Source organism: Oreochromis niloticus, linkage group LG1 (assembly GCF_001858045.2).
Source record: "Oreochromis niloticus isolate F11D_XX linkage group LG1, O_niloticus_UMD_NMBU, whole genome shotgun sequence".
NCBI classification, from domain to species: Eukaryota; Metazoa; Chordata; class Actinopteri; order Cichliformes; family Cichlidae; genus Oreochromis; species Oreochromis niloticus.
Genome location: NC_031965.2, coordinates 39,118,796 through 39,142,609, shown reverse-complemented (window position 1 = coordinate 39,142,609; position 23,814 = coordinate 39,118,796). Strand labels below are relative to the sequence as shown.

At 47.2% G+C, this 23,814-nt stretch overlaps 2 protein-coding genes and 1 long non-coding RNA gene across 5 annotated transcripts in view; 2 read left to right on the top strand and 1 right to left on the bottom strand.

Annotated features, from left to right (window-relative positions):
• ccdc102a (coiled-coil domain containing 102A) overlaps positions 1 to 11,542 on the bottom strand; it is a 51,452-nt gene extending 39,910 nt beyond the window's left edge. Inside the window, exon 1 of the mRNA XM_005447836.4 lies at positions 11,342 to 11,542. Coding sequence (XP_005447893.2) covers positions 11,342 to 11,527 — 186 coding nt within the window. The 5' untranslated portion in view covers positions 11,528 to 11,542. The remainder of the gene's footprint in view (positions 1 to 11,341) is intronic.
• Positions 11,543 to 11,545: 3 nt separating this feature from the next.
• LOC106096699 (uncharacterized) lies at positions 11,546 to 12,302 on the top strand. Its single transcript, XR_001223079.3, has 2 exons — positions 11,546 to 11,794; positions 11,924 to 12,302. It is a non-coding gene; the product is annotated as an uncharacterized LOC106096699 (long non-coding RNA).
• A 1,417-nt stretch (positions 12,303 to 13,719) lies between these two features.
• Positions 13,720 to 23,613, top strand: txlng (taxilin gamma). Of its 3 annotated transcripts, none has more exons than XM_005447832.4 (11): positions 13,720 to 13,865; positions 15,908 to 16,016; positions 16,388 to 16,535; positions 16,742 to 16,833; positions 18,345 to 18,515; positions 18,594 to 18,788; positions 19,483 to 19,602; positions 19,686 to 19,760; positions 19,844 to 19,936; positions 20,013 to 20,108; positions 20,916 to 23,613. In XM_005447832.4, exons 2-11 carry the CDS (start codon positions 15,924 to 15,926, stop codon positions 21,252 to 21,254), a joined length of 1,422 nt encoding a protein of 473 aa, XP_005447889.1. In that variant the 5' UTR covers positions 13,720 to 13,865; positions 15,908 to 15,923; the 3' UTR covers positions 21,255 to 23,613. The 3 variants fall into 3 exon arrangements, with proteins under 3 accessions (XP_005447889.1, XP_005447888.1, XP_003437561.1); XM_005447831.4 differs by having other exon boundaries at positions 13,815 to 13,935; XM_003437513.5 differs by having other exon boundaries at positions 13,830 to 13,851.
• The last annotated feature ends 201 nt before the right edge of the window (positions 23,614 to 23,814 follow it).

The window sequence follows — 23,814 nt, the reverse complement described above, 5'->3', positions numbered from 1 at the left end:
CTGAATTCTGAAAATACTTATAGAAGTTTTTCAAAGGTGAAGAATGATTTTACAGACGAACAGCGCGACAGCGGGTGGGCGGGATAAGCTTGGCTGGAGTCGCAGCCTTGAGGCGCAGCGCTGCGGCCGCACTCTAATACCGTTTGCGCCGCCTCAGATGACCAGGAATTTGCCTGCCTCTAATCTTTTCCCACACTGAGGCAGAGTTCACGGCCCGTGTGACACGAAGCTCGGCAGGCAGCCGGGCGCTGAGGGCGAGAAGGGGTTAACGCGCCCTAATGGGGATCAAAGCCTCTTTTAAATGGGAGCAAATCAGCCCAACGAGCTTACGCTGCAACACAGACACGGATATCAGCAGGTCAGTGTGAGCGGACAGGAAACCATCCTCTCACTCACACAAGTGAACCTTCCTTGTGAAAAGCTCGGGTACGTCCTCCGCTACTACGCTTCCTATTAGCTGTACGTGAGCATGTGGAGGCGTGGCTTCAGAGGGACGTTCAGGAAAAACCTGGAACTAAACTCAGACACAAAGAGAAACACAGTGAAGCCAAGTTTGTGTTTAAGGGTAAAAATCTGAAGAATGCTCGACATCAAAGCTGCCCTCATTATTTATACAATCCTTCCCTGTGTGGATCTGACACATGAACAGGTCTGCGTAACACTCCTGCTTCCTCCGACGGTTTAGAGCTCCAAACTCTCCAGCGTTAAACCAACATTTAGAGAACAGTTCAGCGTTAACGCTCATTAACTCACAAACAGCTTAAATGAACACAAACGCCGATGTGGTCTGGTACCAAACCTGCACGCGTGGTCATAACGCCGCCGTAAAGCTGACTGCACGATGCAGGCTTCGTGGGTAAAGCAAGTGTTAAACTTGCGGATACAAACGGGGGTCACTGCAGGTCACGAGTGGGCGTCCCTCAGTTCTCAGATTGTTCCAGGATCAGACGATCAGCCCGGTTACAGAGGCAGAAATCGTATTTGATGCCTGCTGAACTGAAGACATTTCTTTGTAAATGATCAATTATTTCCCAACTGTACGGCCCGGCTGGGTCGACATAAATGACCCCAAAGTGTTTGATAAAGGACACAAACCCACAGAAAGACGAGCAGGTTTTTAGGAGCACAGTCAGCTTGGTTTGAAACTGTAAGGAGGACAAATCAAGATGTGACGTGAGCTACGAGCATCTGTGGAATGGAGGAACACAGCAGCTCTATGTTGGCCACATCTTACTGGGCAGCTGTGGAGACTACGTCCATCCATCCCGAGCCATCCAAGAGACCTCATCTGTCCAGTGACTGTAGATGAATGTGGGCTCATTCATTCAGTCCAAAGGTCATGTGTTCTGCCTGTGAGGATTCATATACAAAGGTAGCAGACGTGGTGTCAGTCTGAAGACTTTCATGCTGAACAAAACGTGTAAGCATCCTAAACTTTGAGTTCTTTTTAAGCGATAAGTCAAAAACTTTGTGATGAAGTCCAGTTGGCTTTGTGTGGAGGGAACCAGCGCTGAAGACAAAACCATGTTCCACTGAAGGTGAAGCTGTGAGAGCTGAGGCAGACAGAGGAGTGTACAGAGGCCCGAGCTGTAAACACTTAAACTGCTGTCATGCTGAGTGGGTAAAGGCCCTCTGAGGAGCCATGAATTACACTCTGCCTCAGGGTTAATTAAGCGTTCGAGTGGGTGAGGCAGAAAGGTCGCAGGGCCTGCACATCGCAGGAAACACCACCTCTCTGGTAACATCCAGGCCGTCTCCTCTGAATATTAACTCTGACAGGAAAATCCTTCAGTTTGTGCCGACTAACGTTTGCTCCATATTTTTATTATAACATGTGAAATCATGACAGGAGCCTCATGATTTCACACGGTGGCTTCTGTACCACAGGTGCACGTCTACTTCAGGAGCTCGTGTTTTACACTCACTCAGCACTGAGGTGGTGAGTTTAGCTGCTTATCCAGTGTGAGTATAGCACCGCTATGCTGTGCTGTGCAGAGACGAGCTTTACTACAGATAAACTCCTTTTTGTCCGGCCCGTTTCTCCTCCACACTCCTGAGCTCATTTTAACAGGAATGAAAGTCTGAGAGCATCTCCTCATAAACAGCCTTCCACTTATCTCAGCCCAGATTAAGACCTTAAAATGCTTTGATTTTTCTCAAAGGTCTTTATTTGTCTGAAATGTTCAGCTCGAGGAGACAGAAACATTCATAAGGAAGACCTTGTGTTTCCTGCCTTCAGCTGTGACCACACTAGCTGTGGACAGCTGAAGGGCTCCAGGATCTTATCGAGATGCCTCCTAGTCACCTCCCAGGTGAGGTGTTTCGGACGTGTCCTACAAGGAAGAGACACCGGAGCAGATCCAGGACACACTGCAGAGATTAGGTCTCTAGGATGGTGCAGGAACGCTGCAGTGATGAGTTGGTGGCTGGATGGACTTGTAGACACCGCAGCTAAGAGTTGTACTCTACAGCAAACTCTGACATCAGTGAAAATCTTTAGCTGCAAACTGTTCTTCCAGATTCTGGGATGGTGAAAACCAACCAGGGGAAAAATGAAGGTAAAATAACTTTGGAAGCAATCAGAAACAACCAAGGTGGAGAAACAAGCATGACATCATTACATTTAACTGAATTAAGACATTCCTGCAGTTTAACTAATTGGTGTGTGTTACCTGGCTTCATGGATAGATAGAGCTGGGTGTCATCTGCATAGCAGTGAAAATTTATGCTATGTCTTCTAATGATGCTGCCTAAGGGAAGCATGTATAATGTAAACAGAATTGGTCCTAGCACTGAACCCTGTGGAACACCATAATTGACCTTAGTGTGTGAAGAGGACTCTCCATTTACATGTACAAATTGGAGTCTATTAGATAGATATGATACAAACCACTGCAGTGCAGTACCTGTAATACCTACAGCATGTTCTAATCGCTCTAATAGGATATTATGATCAACAGTATCGAACGCAGCACTGAGGTCTAGCAGGACAAGCACAGAGATGAGTCCACTGTCAGAGGCCATAAGAAGATCATTTGTAACCTTCACTAAAGCTGTTTCTGTGCTGTGATGAGCTCTGAAACCTGACTGAAACTCTTCAAATAAGCCATTCCTCTGCAGATGATCTGTTAGCTGTTTGACAACTACTCTTTCAAGGATGTTTGATATGAAAGGAAGGTTGGAGATTGGCCTATAATTAGCTAAGACAGCTGGGTCTAGAGATGCCATACACTGGTGGCAACTGATAAAGTCTGAGGATAACGAGGCCACTCTGCAAACAAGGAATAAAATTTTGGAAGATAAACCACTCGACTTGGAGATGATGAGCGCTCTGTTGACGAAACAATGAATGTGCTCGGTGTTGACAGGAGAGGGCTGAAGAGATCCACTAATGCTCTACTGAGAACATTTATAATTCATTTATTCAACAGCAGGGACAAACTGGAGTAGATCTAAGCTGCCGGGCAAAGAAACACACTTTGTGCAAGAGTCAGTGAAAGAAATCACAGATTATTATCAGGCTCATTTAAAAGCTGCAGCAGAAAGTTAATAATTCATCGGGTCAGTCGCCATCGCATCATTACGGTCAAGTCCTGCGCTTATTTTCTCAAACAGCAGGTCATAAAAGTGGGGAGAAAAATACACTAGTGCAGGTAAAATCCTGAGCAGACACAGATAATCTACAGTCACATCACACTGTTAATCCAGGATCCCAGAGCATGTCCTAAAAATCCAGACAGGTACGTGGATAAAGGACAGACAGGTGTAAAGAGTGTGGTTGTGAGGGCGCATCAAAGCCACACAGACTGAGATAAGGATGGAAACACGTTAAAGAAGAAGCTGATAAGACTGTGTGTGATTTCTGAGGCAGATACTCTGCAAACATGAGGGCTGGAGCTGTGTGAGCAGCAGCAGAGGCAGTCGAGCCGCAAATCTGTCTGCGACCGCACACACACACACGCACGCACGCACACACAAGTTTGAATAAATCACAGACCCTTGGCTTAATTTCAGCCGAGGCTGAAACTCATGAATGTGTCTGACGGCCTGAGATATCAGCTGGAGTGGCGAGATAACACCTAGGTTACTTTTCCACAGCCCGGACACGAACACTGTGTCACGGTCAGGTGAGGGTGGGAACACAGACCGACAGGTAAATCAGCGGCGTCGCCTTCACACTCTGATGCACTGATGGTACAACAGCACCCTGGCAGCAACGCCTCTGTGACATCATGCAGAGTGTGTCCTGAGTACAGACACCTGTACTGTAAACCCAACAACAGGCAAAGCTGTGATCGGGGAGACCTTTGCAACAGCGAGCTGGATGCTGGATGGAGTTCAGAGGAACCTGAATCATCCGGCCCAAACACCACACGATGGTCACAACGCCAAACAGTTGCTTCAAGGAGCTTCACAGAGCAAAGACCCTACAGTAACACAGAAATCAGCTGCTGCCCTGTACTGTAAAATTAAGGGAAAAAGTCTGAAACAAACCTCTTCGTCTCTTTAACGTACACATTAAACACGTATGGATACTGCAGAAAGGAAGCAGGCGGTTTTATAGGCTCGGATTTAACGGCAGGATCAGCTGTGCTGGCGCCAAATATTATGATCTGGTTGAGAGCCGGCTGCTGACGGCGAGCGGATCCAATAAATGGTCCAGAAATAAGTTCATATAAATGCAGCACAGGCTGCAGAACGTTTATGGATCTGTACGAGTCAACGGACATGAAACTAACGATAACGAAAAGTTCAAAACTGCCCAATCGCAGCCACTCGAGTGTTTAACGCCACAGATCCACCACGCGAAACCTTCACCAGCAAGCACCGGGAAGCGTCGGAGGAACTTGCCGTGTTTGCGCCTCAAGAGCCGGGATCTAAAAGGAGACGTTTTATTACCTCTGAGAAGGTTCTGCTGGAGCTACACACGACGGGCAGAACATGTTCAAACTCAGCCTTTAGCTTCGTTCAGGCCACAAAGCCGACCTTGACCTGCAGCTCAGCTGATCTCAGCATCAGCTGATCACTCAGCTGATCCTTCTATGCTTCGGATCGGTAAATGTCAGATAAGAGGCTGTGTTTAAGGTGCTGCAGACCACTTTGCCACCCATCTCTGGGTTATAATCATCACAGCGAGCTCTGGGACTGAACCGGACTCGTCAACATAAACACAGTCGTCCAGCAAAGCAGACCAAATTATTCTTAAGTGCTCTTGAGCAACAGTCGTCCAGCTTCTTTGGTCATTGGCTGCCTTTTCTCTCATTTTCAGCCCAGTCCTCGTGCCCGACCATCTTCACAGGACTGTTTTGTTTGTTAAGCCTCTGAACTCTGACCTATGACTCATTCAAGCATAACAAGGCTCCTAGCTCATGAAATGAGTCAGTGTTGTGTTTACACATAAGAGAAAACTGAGCAAAGAACCCGGCTCTTTGTTCCCAGCAGCTGTCACACAAACACATCATTGGTTCCCATTTTTAGTTGAATCTATGACTCTGTGCATGTGAGCCGGTGCTGATGAAGATCTTGTCAAAGTGTCCTTCATCAAGCCTGGAAACTATTCCTGAAGATCCTCACAGAGCTGGCAGAGAGCTGCTCACACCAAATATTCACCTTTCAGAAACATACAGACTGTTTCTGTCTTATATGCTGTGTTTTCATGACTGCTGGTCCCACTGTCCTGCAATATATACAGACATGAGAGGTGGCTCAAGACTTCTGCACAGTACCGTATCTACATGAACAGGATCACTGTGACCCCCGACTGTCAGCAAGAGGAATCAGAGGGGTCCCCAGACTCCACCCACCTCTGCACATGCTCCTCCCTCAACTCAGCACATCTGGAAGACAGATCACCTAAAGGCCACCAGAGGCGGTCACTGACATCATGCTGAGGTTCCACCCAGACAGGAAGGCGTGTGTGTGTGTGTGTGTGTGTGTGTGTGTGTGTGTGTGTGTGTGTGTGTGTGTATTTGTAACGAGCCAGGAAAGAAGAATTCAGAGGTCAACACTTCCTTTGGCAAAAACATCACACACATAAATGAAACTACACTGACCTACATTCAGTCCCCGGAGCGCCTCACCCTGAGTGGACTGACTGATTGTGGGATGTGAACAGTTCAAAAACAAACACATGCACACATATATAATCACAAAATGCAGGTTGAGTCCTCTGGAGTCAGTTTCAGTGACAGAAGCAGACCAAAGACATTCCTCCTCCCGCTGGAGCTGAAACTCTGCTGCCAGCCATAATTACTGAGTCCTAAACAAACACAGCTAAACATAGACACACACACACACACACACACACACACACACACACACACACACTGTGATGGAAACACTCCCTCCAAGAATAAAACACTGCTACAACCGCACAGCAGCTCTGCTCTGCTGCTGTGCAGAGTCTGATAAGCCTTCGTGCACAGCGATTAACGCGTCGCTGCTGACGGTATGTTGAGGTGAGTCGGTGGTTCTGACGCCGCCGCCCTGCAGGCAGGAAACTCTGGGTGTGGGTTTAAAGGTTCGCTGTCTCTTCTGCACTCAAACATCATCGCGGTGCATGAAGCTTCAGAGCATGAGAGATAAATGCATCGTCTGCTTCTGAGAGGTGCCTTAAACCTGCGTCACAGCGGCCATCTTTTATATACAGCTGATTGTTTAAAATGGACTGAATGACCTGCAGCAGGGTAAAAGTCGGGTTAATGCTGGACGTGAACGACTCTCAACCGCAGCTGTGTCACATACAAATGTTCACGGCTGTCGTGCACGTGTGAAAACAGTGCACGTGTAATAATCTCCACTCAGAGAGGTGCAGGAGTGATGACCTGTCCCGGACTGAACGTTTCCGACTCGCCGTGAGTCTGAGAAACTTGTTCATGTCTTCGGCTCAGAACCAGCGACGTCATCGTCAGACCAATCACAGGCCACTTTGATAAAGTTACCGGCTTCATGCAGAAACTGACGTTTACATGAACAGCTGGTTTTGTTTGTTGCTACTTGTGTCTTTGTAGTACAGATAGAATCATATTTAATTTTCCTGCAGAGAAACTACAATAAAACTACAACTACAATAAAAAAGGAACCTGTGCCACAGCCCGGGCTCGTAAAGAAGCAGCTGTTTGGAGCAGCACACCTGGAAACTATTGGTGCTGAAAATCAGAAACTGGAGCTTTACTGGGAATCACTTTATATCCAAAAACACATCAGCCTGCTTCCGGTGAGTGGTCAGCGATCATGCAGCATGCAGCAGGGAGTGACACATGCACACGCGTGGTTCACTGAATCATGAAAAAAGCTCCGTTTTATTTAAAGCCTTGAAAAGTCTCAGTCGGGCCGACGCTCTCCGTCCCAGCTCGCACTCAGATCCTCCCCCACTGCCAGGCCGACGTCCTCACAGATCATTAGGATGCAGCTTTTTGCTGTTTATGCCCCAAAACTTTGGAGCAGGGCAAACTTTACAGAAACCTTTAAAGACATTGCTCTTTAATCCGCCATTAAACTCGGTTCTTATTTAATAACGAATCAGTAAATGACGCCCCGGCTTTAGGCCGCTCTCTAATGGAGCACACACAGAGCTGCTGCACGTCTTCTTCTGCTTCTAACGTTTCCAAATGTGTTTCCTTTCCCTCTCTGTCCTTGATATCATTTGTATGTTTGTGATTTTCTTGTTTTTGCCACTTTAAACCTTCACAGGTGACACACTGTGCAAATCAAATGAACCAGGCTTGTTGTGAAACTACAATAAGTTGTAGGAGAGGAACAGTCGCAAAGAGGGAGAAAATATGAAGGAACAGAGCAGAATGATGATAAAATAATGACAGAAAGGGCAGAAATGAAGTGAGAGAGTTTAGAAAAGGAAAAAGAAAGAAGGCAGCGGTCAGGGGGAGGCGCAGAGAGGAGAGTAAACAGTGTGAGGAGGCTGGAATGCGTTCAGAGGGAGACGGCACGCCGGCGGCCGGCACACAAACCGATGAGAGCAAACAGGAGCGTTATTAGCACGGAGCTGCCAGCTGAGCCGTTATCTTACAGAGGAGGAAGACGAGCGAGCAGGCGGAGGTGCGCTGGAGCAGACGGAGCTCGGCTCCTCTGGTTTGGCCTGACGGGCGGCGGGTGGAGCGACAAATGAGAGGATGTTGATATTCCACACAGGAAGACGGACAAACAAAAGGTCTGCAGGATGGAGCGAGGCCACACTGGAGAGAAACAACCAGGCCAGATTCCACATGAAGCTCTGCACTGTTTACCCCCCAAACACACACACACACACACACACACACACACACACACACACACACAGGCTGGAAAAACATCAAAGCCAGAAACTGTGAAACTGTTCCCCAGTCCTGTAAATCCTTTCTCATTAGGTATACTGCACTTAAACGTGACAGTATTTCATAATAAAAGCAGATCAAATGATAAATAAATAAGGACCCAGAATCTGGCTGATTCTGATGCCTCAACTTTAGCATTTTGACCACGATCATGTTGTTTTTGAGGAGCCAAGTGACCATATTTACTCTAAACAGCCGGTCTACCAACACCATCTGGCTTAGTCACAGACACACAGACAGCAGCTAATCAGTACTCAGTAACATCCCATCTAAATCCTCAAATTTCACCAAGTTTGATCTCAGCCTTCTTGGACAGTCTGTTAGTACAGTGACCTCACAGCAGCCATACTACTGGTCACATGATGTCATTAAAAATGCTCCAAAAGGCTCCAACAGCACAAACACACTGCAGAGGTCCAGTTCAGGTGAAGCTAGCAGACAGCTAGCAGCTACAGCCGCCTGTGTCACCATCCACCCTTCAGTCAGAGAGGCCACGCCCCTAATAATGCAAACTTTGAAGAGGTGATTTATAAAAACATAAAGTGGGAAATGATCCACAGAGACCAATCAGTTTGTGTATCAGGCTGTAAACATGTTTACTTCTGCTGTAAAGTTTTAACATGGGAGTCTGTGGGGACTGACTCACTGCTACCTCTGCTGGGCATAAGAGGAACTGCAGGCATCTGGGCCTTCCAGCCCACGGTGTTTTATGCTTTTGGTCATCAAACATAAAAAATATCATTTGGGAGATATCTGATCTCTGAAAAAAACAATTTTGTGCCAGTCGGACTTTTTCCTTCTCCTCAGGAAACACACAGATGTTTCTAACAACTGTAATCATGGCTCTATTACAGCTAAGCGTCCCCGTAAGGCACGACAGAGAGCCAGCCATCAAGAGCTAAAACACACACACACACACACACTCACAGCAATCTGAGGGGTGATTTCTGTGTGTGGTTGTCATGGAAACAAAAAGGCGAAAGGGAAGAACAAGGGCCATGTGCTGCTGGTTCAGACAGCGTGTCTGATCTCTGAGACAGTGTTTACAGGAGAGACAGACGGATGGATCAGAGTCTACGTTCGGAGCCGAGATGAGCCGAAGCGCCTGAAAGGGAGGATGGAAGGTCGGAGACGCAGGAGTGCTTCTGAGGCGACGCCTGAGGTAGAAACGCAGAGGGTGGAAGCAGCCGAACAGATTGCGCTGTCTTCTGTGTGAAACCTCCAAACGCCTCCTGATGACACTCGGGGGGGAGAATGGCAGGGACATCCCATGATGCTTCACACCCTCACATCTAATATTCTCTTTCAAATAACCCGAATCTCCATCTGTGATCCTCCTTCAAAGCAGAATCCAGTCAGATTAAGTGCTGCACACATCATCAGATAGTAAAAACTAATAACAATAATCCCCTCCTGAGGCATCTGACTGTGTTGGCTTTCTGTCTGGGTGAGGCTCATTTTTTCTAAAAAAGTCACCCCAGCAGTCCAACTCGGTCACACATAGTAACACAGCCGACGCCAGCTTTTACACCTCCCACATCTTTACAGCTTTGCACTGACTCATTACTTCCAAGAAGAACTGTGAACATCCAGAAAACCTGTTAACAGCTACAATCAGCTGTCATCACATCACAAGCACGAGCAGGGATCGGTCACCGGTGAGGGCCCGCCTGAATGACAGCCCTCAATACCTCAATGACTGAACGCCGTCACAGACAGACGAGGACAGCAACAGTACGCTGGTCTGAATAAAGGATTTTTAAAGAGAGACCCAAAGATAAATAAAAGCTGCTCGAATGTTCAGTACAGCTCGTCTCAAAAGGGAGACCACCAATCATCCTCAGTGCAGCAGATGGAGAGCTGAAGCCACAGGTGGACCAGGTGACACACAGATAATCGCCTACACCTACTGATACTTTGAGTTTTAATTCTTCACATAGACCCTGTAAACAAAAGTCCATCCTTCTGCCATCTTGGCTCGAACTGAACTAAGCAGTGAGCGAGTCTGGGTTTTACCAGAGGGCCATAAACGCACCACTGCAAAGGCTACATTTAAAACACAATTAAACTGTAGTAACATTGAACGTAACTGTAACAGTTTAATGCTAACAGACACTGAAGTTTGATTAATCACAGGTATAATTTTACAGGTTTCCCAGCACCTGTCTGAGGTGAGTATTCTGGCTCTCAGGTAAACACACGTGTTATTATTCAAAAATACAGTTATTATAATAAGCAATCGTTACATTTTTAGTTGCAGTCTAACCCTTCCATCACTGCTTTAGCTCCTCCCACTTTAACACAACCTTCACTAAAAGGCAGGTGGGTGGAACTTCTATCCACTCTCTGTGACATCACGCAGATCCAGGAGTAGAAAAAGTGGGACAGACTGAGTGTTTGGAGCAGGATTTCTACGTTACTGTTTAACACGAAAATGAAGCAGCAGCAGACACATGACCGGAAATAACTCTGTGACGTGAATGTGTAGGCATGTGTCTGACCTGAAGCTGATCCCAAACTACACCTGAACAGTCTTTTCATAAACATATTGAACCTCACAGGTGGTGCACTGATCCTCGGGTTACCACTCGTGTCCCAGCTCCTGGGTTTTTCCACCAAGTCCACCCCTGCAGCTCGGAGTAAAGCCCTCACTCGTGGATACCCTTTTTAATTTCTGCAGAGCTCGGTCAGGGTCACAGTGAACCTCCAGAAAACCCAGCTGTGCCCTGCGGGGTCCATGGGTCACCACCCTGCAGCCCGTGCCGTGCAGGACTCACACCCAGCTCTCAGAGTTAGAAAGAGAGGAGAGAGGCTGGAGACGTGAGCGCAGAGGGTCTCTGGTCTCGCAGAGAACAAAGTGTGTGCACAGCCCTCGTATCTGCACATCAACACCCTGAAAGTGGCTCCACGGTGGAAGCAGACGGGAGGAGCAGCTTCCCTGATATCTGACACCAGCAGCGGCTGGCACTCAAACTCAGCCCGAGGAAGAGCAGCGGAGCGGGAGGACGTACCGTGAAGGTGAGCCGGTGAGCGTCGCCGTTATTCCCGCGGAACCAGTCTCTAAATCCCGCTGAAGCAGCTCCGCGGTGCCGCTTTAACTGCAGCCGAAGCCCCGAGCAACTCTCCGTCTCTTCTCCCGTTTTTCTTCTCCGCTCTGGATGGAGAGCAGCGAGGGCAGAGAAGGGGCGGGGCTTCATCGGCCGGCCAATCGCCCGTCGGGATGACAACAATGCACAGCGCTGAGCCAATCGGGTCACGCGCCCAGCTTCGAGCCGTTAGCTCATTGGCTGTCTGAGCTGAACGCTCCCCTGGTTGAAAGCAGAGGAGCTCAGTTCACTGGGAGCTGCACAACAAAGCGGAGGAAGATCAGAAAGCTCGGCAAACACTCAGAAAAGATTATAATTAGTGGAATTCTGAGCTGTAATCAGGAGGAACACAAACACAGCAGGATGCTGTATCTGAGGGTCGCTACTGATTTTTGTTGGTCTCAGTTAATGTGTAGATTTTATTTAGAGTCAAATGCATTTGTCTTTGCACTAAAACAACTGAAACGATGCAAATTCATACTAACATTACTCTCACTTTTTAAAAAGTCTCATCCATTTTCCAACATCTGCTCAGTCCATTGTGGCTCCTGTGGACAGCACGTCCTCCAGCTGAGACACATCTTCCCTCCAGCCTGTCCCGGGTCTGCCTCAGGGTCTCATCCTAACTGGAAACCAGGACTCATCACCTGCTGATTCACCTCTACTGCTTCCACTCCATGCAGAGCGTCTGAGTGTGTCACGTGACCGTATAAGGATATCCTCTCTCTGTGACATCACATAGAGCAAAGAGTAGAAAAATTAAACCTTTAGAAGCTGACAGTTATGGTGTGTATGGTGTGTCCACATTATGATCATGAATTATGTGATCAGCTCTGACTGATCTGATGGTCAGTGTCTCCTCTGCTCAGTGAATTCAGGCAGCATATATAACCATGGAGACGAAGGAGGAGGAGGTGTCACCACAACAGACCTCCTCCTCCTCCTCCTTCAGCTGGGTTTGAAGTCCATGAGGTAAACACAGAGTGTCACTACTACTGGAATCTAACCTGAAATCACTGCCTGACAAACTGGCTGTAAACTGCCTGAGGACTCTGAGGGTGAGGATTCAGAGGGCAGGATTTAGTGGTGTCTGCATGTCCTTTCACATTTTCACTCATTGAGTCTGTTTCACTGACAGAGCCGCAGATGAAGGGCACAAAAACAGGAACTTATCTCATGAAAGCCACCCTGGACTAAAAGGATTTTTTACTTAATCAGCCTAAATAAGTGTCATGAGACTGTGTGAACTATGAGGAGTAAACAGAGACCGCGGTTTAGCGTCCTCTGGTGGCGAGCACATGGACTTGTTTCAGAGTCCTCGTACGTAAACAGCTGGTTTAACCTTTGGGTGGGGGGACTAATAGCCCCCCCACCACCACTCCTCCAACTCAGTGAAACAATGATAAGGTCAATCAGAAACAAGCTACACGCGTGAAACTTCCTCTGTGCATGCTCAGTCAGGGTTCTCATGCCACTAACTCCTTTTCTCTGACCCAAACTCTCGGTGTCCTGAGCTCATTCACTGACTCCGTCACTCTCTGGACTCGCTCACTTGTTCCCACTCACTCCACACCGGCAGGGTCACAGTCTGAGAGGCAGAGGAGGAAGACCAAAAACTATTATACAAACACAGAAGGGAAAATGCACTTTTTCCCACATTTGGGACATTCTTATATCATCATCGTTATTAGTATTATTGTTAGCAATAGTATTGTTGTTGTTGTTATAAATGCCAATATCTTTTATAATTAAAGATTTATTCAGGATGTTCGGGAAAAAAATAAGTTAACATCAGTGAAAAACTGCAACATAAAGATTTTTTTTTTTAAATAAACAAGAAGAGAGGTCCGTTATTTTATTTGGATGTACGGATCTTTGTAAAGAAGTTTCATCTTCCTCCCTCCCTGAAAAACAAAAATCTCTCGGGGCTTTTTTGCTTTTCGTTTCGACTTTAGATTCATCAAGCTGCTCAGATTAACACAGGAAATAGGAGCGGTGGACGCCACATTCAAATTAGAGAGCCTTTTATGCACCTAATTCAAAAACTGTACAACTACATAAGAAAAATACCCGCAGAAAAAAGGTATAGACTGTCAAATGATGATTATTTGGAAATAATGTTATTTATAATTAAAAAATTACAAAATTTGTGATGTGAAAAGTTGAGAGATGTGCGCTGACCAGTCTCACAAGCACAAGGACCCTAAGGTGATTCTAAATCAAGTTTTGCCACTCCACGGTCAGTTACTCAGTTTCTGTGAGCTGGTATGCCACTGTGACATCAGATCTGATGAAAAAGGGCGAAAGTATGCCGAGTTTGCCCACAGAGGCAATGACTTCTTTTTTTAAGCTTCAGGAGATTTTATTTTGAAAAATACATAACCGGATGTTGCGCTCGTCGGTTGATGGCAGCTTGACTCCTACTTTCATCTCCGGTGAGGACACACAGGTAACCGCTCCAGGTGTTTCAGCGACGGCTACCCCACTGTTAACGCTCCGGGCGGATTCAAACTTATTAGGTGCTGTATGGTTATTAGCTTGAATGCGAAGCTTTGACGAGAACCGGGAAACATTTGGTATTTGGCGAAGTAAAGTTTGTACAGTACTGTTAGCAGGCAGGGTTAGCTACAGTCTGGGTGCTAGCTCAGGTTAGCCGTGCTAACAGAAGTAAACTAATGTTGGCTTTAATTTCCAAAGGCGCGTTACATTTCCGCGCGGTGTTAGTTTGTCACTTGCGCTTTTTAATCCAAAAGGTGACACCTGACACGTGAGGGATACACTTATTCACAGGTAGACAGAATCAGATGCTAGCATAGCAGAGCAGTTAGCCTGAGCAGGATGCCGTCCGCGCCGATGGACGTCACACAAGACTCGCCTTAAATTCGGTCTGGTTTACGGTTACCGTGCTGATCCGGACCGACATGCAGCTGATAATAAATCTTTTTAGGCTGTTCTTAATGCCCAAGGGTGCCCACTTTAATCCGGCTGTAGTTTTATACTTGAATTAACTCGTTAATGTGGTGTTTTTTAGACTTTAGTGAAGTTGGTTAGCTTACAGTGTTTACTGTAAACACGTTAGCCGAGCGGAGAGAAACGGGAGCTATCCCCACACACCGGACATCAAGCCCCGCAGGTAGGCTGGTGAGGTGATGCTCTGTGGTTCTTTAGCTGGACTCTCAAAGTTTCTTATCGTCGGCTTTAGCAGAACAGCTAACGCTGTAGCTGCCAGTGTTTCAGCTCTAGCTGAGCGACTGCAGCATGTTTGCGCAGGAAAGTCCGCTCTGATGGTAGGAGAGAGGCTGAAGGTGTCACACACAGGTTCACAGGTTCACCTGCAAGTTCACACGGTCAGCTCGCACTCTGTGACTCTGGCAGTTGGAAGCTAACCGCTCATTTCTGCTGTAAAGCAGTTAGCTGGTTAGGCTAGCCTGCTAACCCGGGGTAAACTTCCGTGAGTTTGTGCCGCTGCGCCGCTGAAACACGTTATAAAGTCCATTTTAGAGATTTTTAAGCTTCTTAAAGTATTCCACCGAACGTTTTCGGGGCGTCTAAACTATCAGCTGCTACGTTTAGTGGAAAGATGCTAATGAAGTGGTCTGTTTGTCGGCCTGAGTGTAACTTTTATTCAGCGTGTGTGTGCACTGAAGTCAGACTGTTATCATCGTGCGCAGAGGGTCAGCCTGCTGCCGCTGGACACACGTGTTTCACTGTGAACACAGTCTGGTGTCTTTGTGGAGAAGCACGAGCTCCTCGTCCTCTTCATCCCGTTCAAGCCATCAGGCTGCAGCCGAGCTGAAAGTCTGAGCTTATTTCACGCAGTTAGGGTTTATTCCACGATAAAGACGTATTGTAAAAGTTGTATTGTTGACACTGACAGCAGCTGTGGCTGATCTCTGTTATAACAAGACTTTAAATGAGGAGAAGGATTTAAGACAGAGCACCAACAGAGGTCCATAAACACCTGGAACACCAGTTAATGCTTAAACAGAGTTTGTGAGTGTGTGGTAAGTGATGTGCATTTACCTGTGTGGAACAACAGCAGTGGGTTTAATCACACAGTCAGAGAGGATCAACCCTGTCTGAGAGTAAATCACAACCTGCTGCTGTACACCTGAGGCAGGTGAACTGAGGGGTTTGAGGTCACTGTCAGTCGTTGTCAGCAGGAAGGCGACACTCACCGCCCAGAGTTTTTTCACATTATTTGGAGTGATGTCGACGTGGATTTAGTGTTTATTCTTCGTCAGTGCTAAATCTTTCTCACCTGTTTGATATTGTGAATAAGATGAAACCATATTTCCTAATTTGACGCAGACCTGAATGGAAATAAATGTCAGACTTGGCCAGAATTAGAGACATGAAAACATGTAAAACTCCACTGTATCCACCCACCACTCTGACCTCTTCAGTAAATCCAACTGCAGATTTGAGGGTCAGATAATTGGTTTTATTTCTCCGTGCTTTGACTTTCATCGTGTTTGCTCTGACCTTCAGCTCGTGAGCGACGCTGATGGAGACTTCGGGAGTTTGCGATCTCGATGTGGTGACGAGACGAATTGTAGGAGGCAACGATTCCCCGCCCGACCTGGACAGCCCGTCTCAGGTGAGCGTAGACGGCTCGTCGTTTGTGCTGCTGCTTGTTCATGTCTGTTTAGTGACCTGTGGGAGGTTTCTGTGTTTCCCTCAGAGTTGGACTGTCAGATAAATAATCCCACGTGTTCTTGGTGACAGTATAATCAGCTGATTCTACACTAAGTAGACGGACTTCATCTCCTCCGTGTTGTCCTGCAGCTGGTAGTCCTTGTTCTCCACCTGCTGCAGATTCTGGTTAGAGCGACCCTCGAGTTCAGACCAGAACAAAGACTACCACCAGCTGCAGTCCAGCACAGAGGGGCGGAGTCTGCACAGAGTGCGATCTCTGTGAGAGAACCTGTGTAAAGGATAACTGTCTAATAGATGGATGTGTTTTGTCAGGAGGAGGTGTCTGAGTTTGGTTTGGGGCTCTCCTGCACCAATGAGGAGAGGGGGGAGACTCCAGGCCGAGAGGACAGTCCCAGCGACCTGGTGGAGGCGGAGCTCGATGCCGGCGGAGATGCGAAGAACAGAGAGGACAAAGCTTTTGGTATGAGCAGAACTTTAGAAGCACTGAACAGCCGGGATGCGTTTCTCACCTCAGGATTCACATTTAAATATTTACATACAAAAATAAAAACGTAATAAAACCAACACGGCGCGTGTGAAGCTTCACGTGTATTCTCGTGTCACCTGATGTCAGTTTCTTCCTCATCGGTCCGGTTTGTTTAGTTTTGATCTTCCGTGTGGTTTCAGGGAAGGAGGTGGTTCTTCTGATGCAGGCGCTGAACGCTCTCGCCACTCCTGAGGAGAAGCTGGCCGCTCTGTGCAAGAAATACGCTGACCTGGTGAGCCGCAAATCCGACACACCGACACTGAGCAGATACTCCCACCACCTGGGAGCAGGTGACATGAAGCACCGTCGGCCAGAAAATGTCGAAACTCTGTCACCATGTGTGGTTGGTCTGGTTTTCTCAGTGTGAGCTGGAACACGTGCTCGTTCGCTCTGTTTCACAGACATCACAAACAGCAGATTGATTCAGATTTACCGACACGGTGAACACGCTCTCAGGTCCTCCGTGAGTCGTGGTCATGGCCGATCATGTCCCGCTCTGACAGCAGCGATCGTGGTAGTTTGGTTGGATTTCAGCAGAGCTCTGTGGGTGGATCAGTGGACACCCACAGAGTAATAATCAGCAGAAGCTCAGTGTGAACAACAGTAACGTTTGAAAATAATCACAAAGCTTCAGTTTGTGTTTTCGGAGCCACAGAAGTAAATGAATCCAACAAGCTGGGCATCTGGAAAAAGTCTGAAGATGTTTCGCGCTCCAGATTTCACGTCACCATCTCACACAAAGGTGACCTTAGACCTAGGGCTGTGCGATATGACCAAAATCTCATATCCTGATATAAGAATTCTATCGTCCCGATAACGATATAACTCACAAAAATGTAACATTTTCTGTAAATTCGGTGAATCTCGGGCAGCTCGTCTTGCGTGAAGTGTTTCCAGCTGCGCGTCATGTAGCTGGAGTCGAGTGTTTTAACAGATGCATGAAACGATACATTTTTAGACATAAGTTGTAACGGCCGCCGTTTTCTTTGTGAGTATTTATTACACGGCGTGCTGCGAGGAAAAGCCTGTTCTAACGTTTGAGTCTAAGGTTTATTTTTTTGCACCTGATGGCTCTTTTTTACTTCTCATCCGTAAATAATCTGCTCTTCACGTGATTCAGTTTATTTTGAAAAGTCTCAACAGGATCTTGAGCTTTATTGTGAAGGGTTTATGTGGAACATAAACAAGCGGACACGCGATGGTGTTACCGTCGTTGCTGCTAACCACAACGCATAAAAACAGGCGCTTGTCCGTCTGTAGTGTGGTTATATTAAATATAAGAGAAAGAGAGAACTTTAAGAAAGTAATATAGCCACTACAGTGACCATCAAAGCGATGAAAAAATATTGCCGTAAACAGTTTGTTTTGTGACACCACGAAACAAACGATAGCGTAAAATGAAACAATAGACGTTTTTATATCGTCATCCGATATATATCGTTATATCGAACAGCCCTACTTAGACCTCAGGAAGCTCTCACAGATTTGGACATAAAGAAGAAGAAAGTACAAGGAGGTTATCAGATTCTGGCATGAAGCCTGGTTTGACTGTGACTCAGATACGACTGTTGAGACGTTTCTGAGTGATACTTGAACGGCTTAGAGATGTCCCCTTTCAGATCAGGCTTCTTGGTGCTACATGTTTGTTCTAAGCCTCCACACACACCACGCTGCCGTCAGCTTCCTGTTTGTTTCCATAAACATAAAAATGACCCAGTTTGTTCTGTTGTTGCTGTCTTTCAGCTGGAGGAGAGCCGTTGCATGCAGAAGCAGCTGAAGGCCCTGCAGAAGAAGCAGTCTCAGATCGTGAAGGAGAAGGTGCACCTGCAGGGGGAGCACAGCAAGGCCATCCTGGCCCGAAGCAAGCTGGAGAGTCTCTGCCGGGAGCTGCAGAGACATAACAAGACCCTGAAGGTAGTTCAGCCGCCACAAACGCCCAATGAGGACCATTTTACGTTTGTGCAGGTGTCACTCCTCCCTTTCTCCCCACAGGAGGAGAACGCCCAGCGGTCCAGGGAGTACGACGAGCAGCGCAAGGAGGCCATGCTGCACTTCCAGATGACCCTGAGCGACATCGAGGTGCAGATGGAGCAGCACAGCGCCCACAACACCAAGCTGAGGCAGGAGAACATGGAGCTGGCCGAGAAGCTCAAGAAGCTCATCGAGCAGTACGAGCTCCGAGAGGAGGTGAGTTTAGGTCCCGCCCGCCGTCCAATCAGAACAGTCTGTTTCTGCTCATGAAGTCAGCGCTGGTTGTTATGAAGAGGATTAATGCTGCCATTAAAAAGGCAGAAACGCATTCTGGGTGTCACAACACAGACTCGGCCTGGTTGTGGCACCTGTGATGTCACAGCTGCTTCTTAGAGTGGACACACTGACAACTTCTGCAGCAGGTGATCCTGGTTCTGCTCATGAACCTGCTGCAGGTTCCGGTTGGAGTAACCCTCCAGAACAGAACCAGGACCCTCATCTCCAGCTCCAGATTGTGGCCACAACACACGTGGTCAAATAAATTGATTGTGGAAGATGTTTTAAACTTAAAAACAAGGCAGTCGCTTCATCTCCCAAAGATGGAAAATATGTCGCCTCCACGAAGGTTCTTTAAGACGTCTTAGATACACATTTAAAGGCCTTAAAGACTATTACAGTCTTAAATCGACTCTTCTAGTCATGTCGCAGTGAGATAAAACTGAGGATTTCATCGCCTCGGCACATTCAGATCACTCGCTGTGACAGCGTCCTGTACGCTGATGAGAAACATAACCAGGACCTGAAAAGCTTGGCTGGGACTCAAGAGCAGCAAGAAAAACGTTGCTTTTGTAATAATCTTTACAGTCACTTGGGTCCTGCAGGAAACGTGATTTCTGTTGTTTCTCTGCAGCACATCGACAAAGTGTTCAAGCACAAGGAGCTGCAGCAGCAGCTGATGGACGCCAAGCTGCAGAGAATCACCGAGATGATGAAGGAAGTGGAGGAGAAGCAGCAGCGCGAGAGAGACTTTGTGAGGATCTCAGTTTGTTCTGGTTTTTATCGCAGCTGTAAATGAGCTCAAGTGTCTGAGAGACTGTGTCTGTGCCGCTGCAGCTGCTGAAGGACGCCACCGAGTCCAGACGCAAGTGTGAGCTGATGAAGGAGCAGGAGACCCAGCTGAAGCAGCAGGTACACACACACACACACACACACACACACACACACACAGGTCAGCTGGATCGTCTCCATCACTCACTGCTGTCGTCTCTCAGCTCTCTCTGTACATGGACAAGTTTGAGGAGTTCCAGAGCACTCTGGCTAAAAGCAACGAGGTCTTCACCACCTTTAGACAAGAGATGGAGAAGGTGAGTCACCTGCGTGTCAGCGTGCGGTTACCTGCTCATCTGTCTGTGTTTCTAAACTCTCTCTGTGTGCCTGCAGATGACCAAGAAGATCAAGAAGCTGGAGAAGGAAACGACCCAGTGGAGGACCAAATGGGAGAGTAACAACCAGGCGCTGCTGCAGATGGCAGAGGAGGTGATTCTTCTTCATGGGCTCTGTTTTGTTTTTCTTGAAACGTTTAAAGTGACCGATGTTGATGTAAAATGAAGACAGAGGCACGTTTTTGGCCTCAGATGTTTCAGACACACACTTCAGAAATGCTGCGTCGGTTTCAGCTTGAAACGCAGGAGCAGACGTAGGAGAGCCAGACTGATTAGTGTCTCGCAAATAAAGTGTTCAGCACCGTCACAGCCTTTAAAACATAAAGGTCCAACGCTCGAGTGCACTCATCTGAACTCGGAGGCTGAAAGAAGCAGCTATGCTGAAGTGCCAAAAGCTGCAGTTCCTCTGACGTCCAGCAGAGGCAGCAGTGAGTCAGTCCCCATAGACTCCCATGTTAGAACTTTCCAGCATAAATAAACATGTTTACAGCCTGATACACTGTTTGGTCTCTGTGGATCATTTCCTCCTTTATTACACCTGTATGGTGGAGGATGTTCCTATAACACGCCTGGATTAAAGTTTGTTGTATTAGGGGCGTGGCCTTCTTTCTTTTACTGGAGAGCCAGTTGTTGATCACACACACACTCTGCTGTAAGGCGACTCATAGTGAATTATAATGGCTCTTTTGTTTAGGGAAGTTTTCTGTAATTGGACATCCTTAAATTTTAGTTGAACACCTCTGATCCTGACCAGGCTCTGATCTGTGGCCTCTGAAAACCAGCATGATGGTGGTCAGAATGCCAGTGTCGAGACTCAACGAGGTGATGTCACAGGAGCTTCATCCATCTGATTCTTCCTCCTAAGTGAAACTGGACCTGACTGAATGTTGTTGTTTTGCAGAAAACGCTGCGTGACGGTCACTTCAAGGCTCTGCAGGGGAAGCTGGAGCTGCTGGAGAGGCTGTGCAGAGCCCTGCAGAAGGAGAGGAACGACCTGAACAACCGACTCAGCCTCCTCCAGGAGCAGGGAGACAAAGGGAGCGCCACGCCTCCTCAGGCCAAACCGCGAGAGCCTTCGGCCGAGGATGGAGAGGAGGGGGAGGATTCGGAGGATTCAGCGCAGGGTGACGGGCCGGAGACAGCGGACGTTCAGGAAGCTCCCAGACCACCTGAAATGGACCCGACGGCGTCTCCTGGTGACAGCGAGCCTGCAGAGACGGCGAGCGCGCCGCAGGACTGAGCTCACCTTGCAGCCTGCGTGGAGGTGAGGGGGCGCGGTGGGAGGGGCTTCACGCAGCTCCAGCCTAGTTCCACAACTAGCCAGAAAACCATCTTCAGTGGAGAGAGAGCTCTTTTTTTTTAACATAGACCTCAGATTTCTACACAGAAGCTGAAGCCGTGTCTCTTTGTGTGATAAATGATTGTATCAGATTCTCTAAAACGTGGCGCGCGGTAACGATCGGCACTTCTTCATACTCCCCATTTCTACTCGATCTTTATTTTCATAGGGAACCTCTAGGCGGGCCTTCGATTTCTCTCCTCACACGTCTGAGTGTTTACTTTGATTTGAGTCGGACACGCTATCGAGTGTCTGAGAAAACGGGACCAGGGTCAGAGGTCATCTGACCGACCACAGGGGCGGGAAATGGCAGAACCTCGCAGTGTAGTTGGTTCTAAGTGTTTCCCGCAGATTTAGTCTGTCTGCTGCAGCTGTGCTTTCAGTAAGTCTTAAATTTTATTAATGATGAATAAGTCTGTGGATGTCTCCTCCACCATGATCCAGCTCTGCTGCACGTTCAGGTTAGAGGAAACTTTCAGAGGACAGTCAGCAAAATTTGGCCACAAAATTAGTGAGCTGGTGAGAAACTGATCCATGGTGCAGCTCTGATCACGTTTATATGAATGTTTAGAGAAATAATCAAAATGATTCAATTTGAACTTTATTGAAATGTAAGAGCTTTGGTCCGATCACACATAAATGTGTTTTTTGGGTTTTCATAAAACTGGCGATAACAGGAAGTGACTGTAGTTTAACCTCACGCTGTTAATGTCACGCGGCTGCCATCGGGACGCAGCGGGATCGTTTTTGAACCTGCTGATAGGCGCTGAGTCGGCATGACGACAGCCTCTGTCAATTTAAAAAAACAAAACAAATTCAAACCATGAGTTTTGGGCATCGTTTGCTGCCCCCCTGTGGTCAACCAGTGTCATTTCCTCTCCTTTGAACCCGTTCAACACGTTTCTAGGGATCATGCATGTGTTTTGTGTTGAGGAGCGTGCACGTGTGAGGAAGAGTCGAAGGCCTTCGTACTCTGAAAAGTGATTTCATGTAAATTATGTTTGGAAATGATGATGGGCTCTGTGATCTTTATACTGGAAGAAAAGCTGAATGTGATTTTTCTTTTTTTTTTTAATGAATCTGAATAAAAAAAAAAAATGTTTTTTTTGTCAGTGATGCATATTATTAGGAACACCTGGGTCTGTGTCTTGTTCAGGAAAATCTCAGCAGGGGTCAAATCCGTCTCCGGGTCATTCTGTGGGGATTAAGTCATCAAAAGCAAGAAATTGTCTCAAACGTTCATCTCTCTTCACCTTTTCATCGTTTATCAGTTTTCTTTGACCAGGTCGTTAAAGTGGATCTATTCTGTTTCTATTCTTGGACTCTACCAGACCAGCTTTGCATGATTCAAAATACTCCTTCTGTATATCATACCTGGCCTCACTGCTGCTGAAACAGGCTGGTTTAGCCCCTCACACTTTAAGACAGCATTCTGATTGGCTGCTTCTTGAAAAACAGGGCACCACCTCTCTGTGACATCATCCGGATTCAAGAGTAGAAAAAACTGAAGAACTGTGTTTAGAGCAGCTGAGCTTTAACATTAAGGACACGACACAGGAACAGGAAATACACGACAGGAAGTGAGCAGAAGCAGGATAAGTCCACTTTAACTCGGGGTCACCCTCGATGGTCCCGCTGATGTGTCGACAGTGTTTCCGAGTGTCTCCAGCGTCGGATGAGGCTCTCGGCTTTTTGATGTGCTGTCGTTTAAAAAACGCTCCAGCTGCTTTCAGCGCTGTTCTCGTGCTGCACATCTGTAATTCAAACCACACAGCAGCGCCCGAATGACTGAGGAAGTTTGATCCGTTTTCATCTTTTTCCTGTCAGGTGATGGTGTGTCTCCGCCCACCAGAAAACCTCAGCACTACCTTTTATCGAGAACGTTAAACTTTATTGAAACAGCTGCGAGAACAGCAAAGCTGAAAGTTTGAAGGAGTGTTTGGACTCGTCAGATTGACCGGTTCTGTTTTTATTAAACTTATCCCCACACACACGCATAATGAAGGGACCAGATAAAGTCACATGATCAGTGTTTGGACCAGTCAGGTATCGGACTGTGTTCGACATGATGGTGATGGTGGGGACAAAGGTTGCAGCACGTTTCCTCTTTCTGACTCTCAGGTAATGTCAGAATCTACCTCTGCAGGTGAGACTGTGAACAAAGAGGTGTCACAGCTTTGGAGAGCTTCTTGTTTGACCCCTCGTTACCGTGTTCCTACAGTCTGTCTCGCTTTTCAATAAACGTTTTGTAGAATTTGCAGCGCTGCTGGTTTCTGTTCTTTGATTCCTCTGTGTGTCTGTGTTTGTTCCTCATGTTGATCAGGTCGGCTCACATTTTCATAACGGCACAAATGATACAGGAGCTGATGGTTTGGATAGAGGCCCGGATTAAGGGAAATACAACTAGGATTTACTTTAGGAGAGTTAAAAAGCTGAAGACTCTTCCACGAAGAATCTTAAA

Bases quoted from the DNA above. Each gene is read 5' to 3' on its own strand.
- txlng (XM_005447832.4), top strand. From the start codon at position 15,924: ATGGAGACTTCGGGAGTTTGCGATCTCGATGTGGTGACGAGACGAATT. The intron at 19,761-19,843 runs GTACACACACAC...GTCGTCTCTCAG, and splicing joins AGACCCAGCTGAAGCAGCAG to CTCTCTCTGTACATGGACAA. The intron at 20,109-20,915 runs GTGATTCTTCTT...GTTGTTTTGCAG, and splicing joins TGCTGCAGATGGCAGAGGAG to AAAACGCTGCGTGACGGTCA.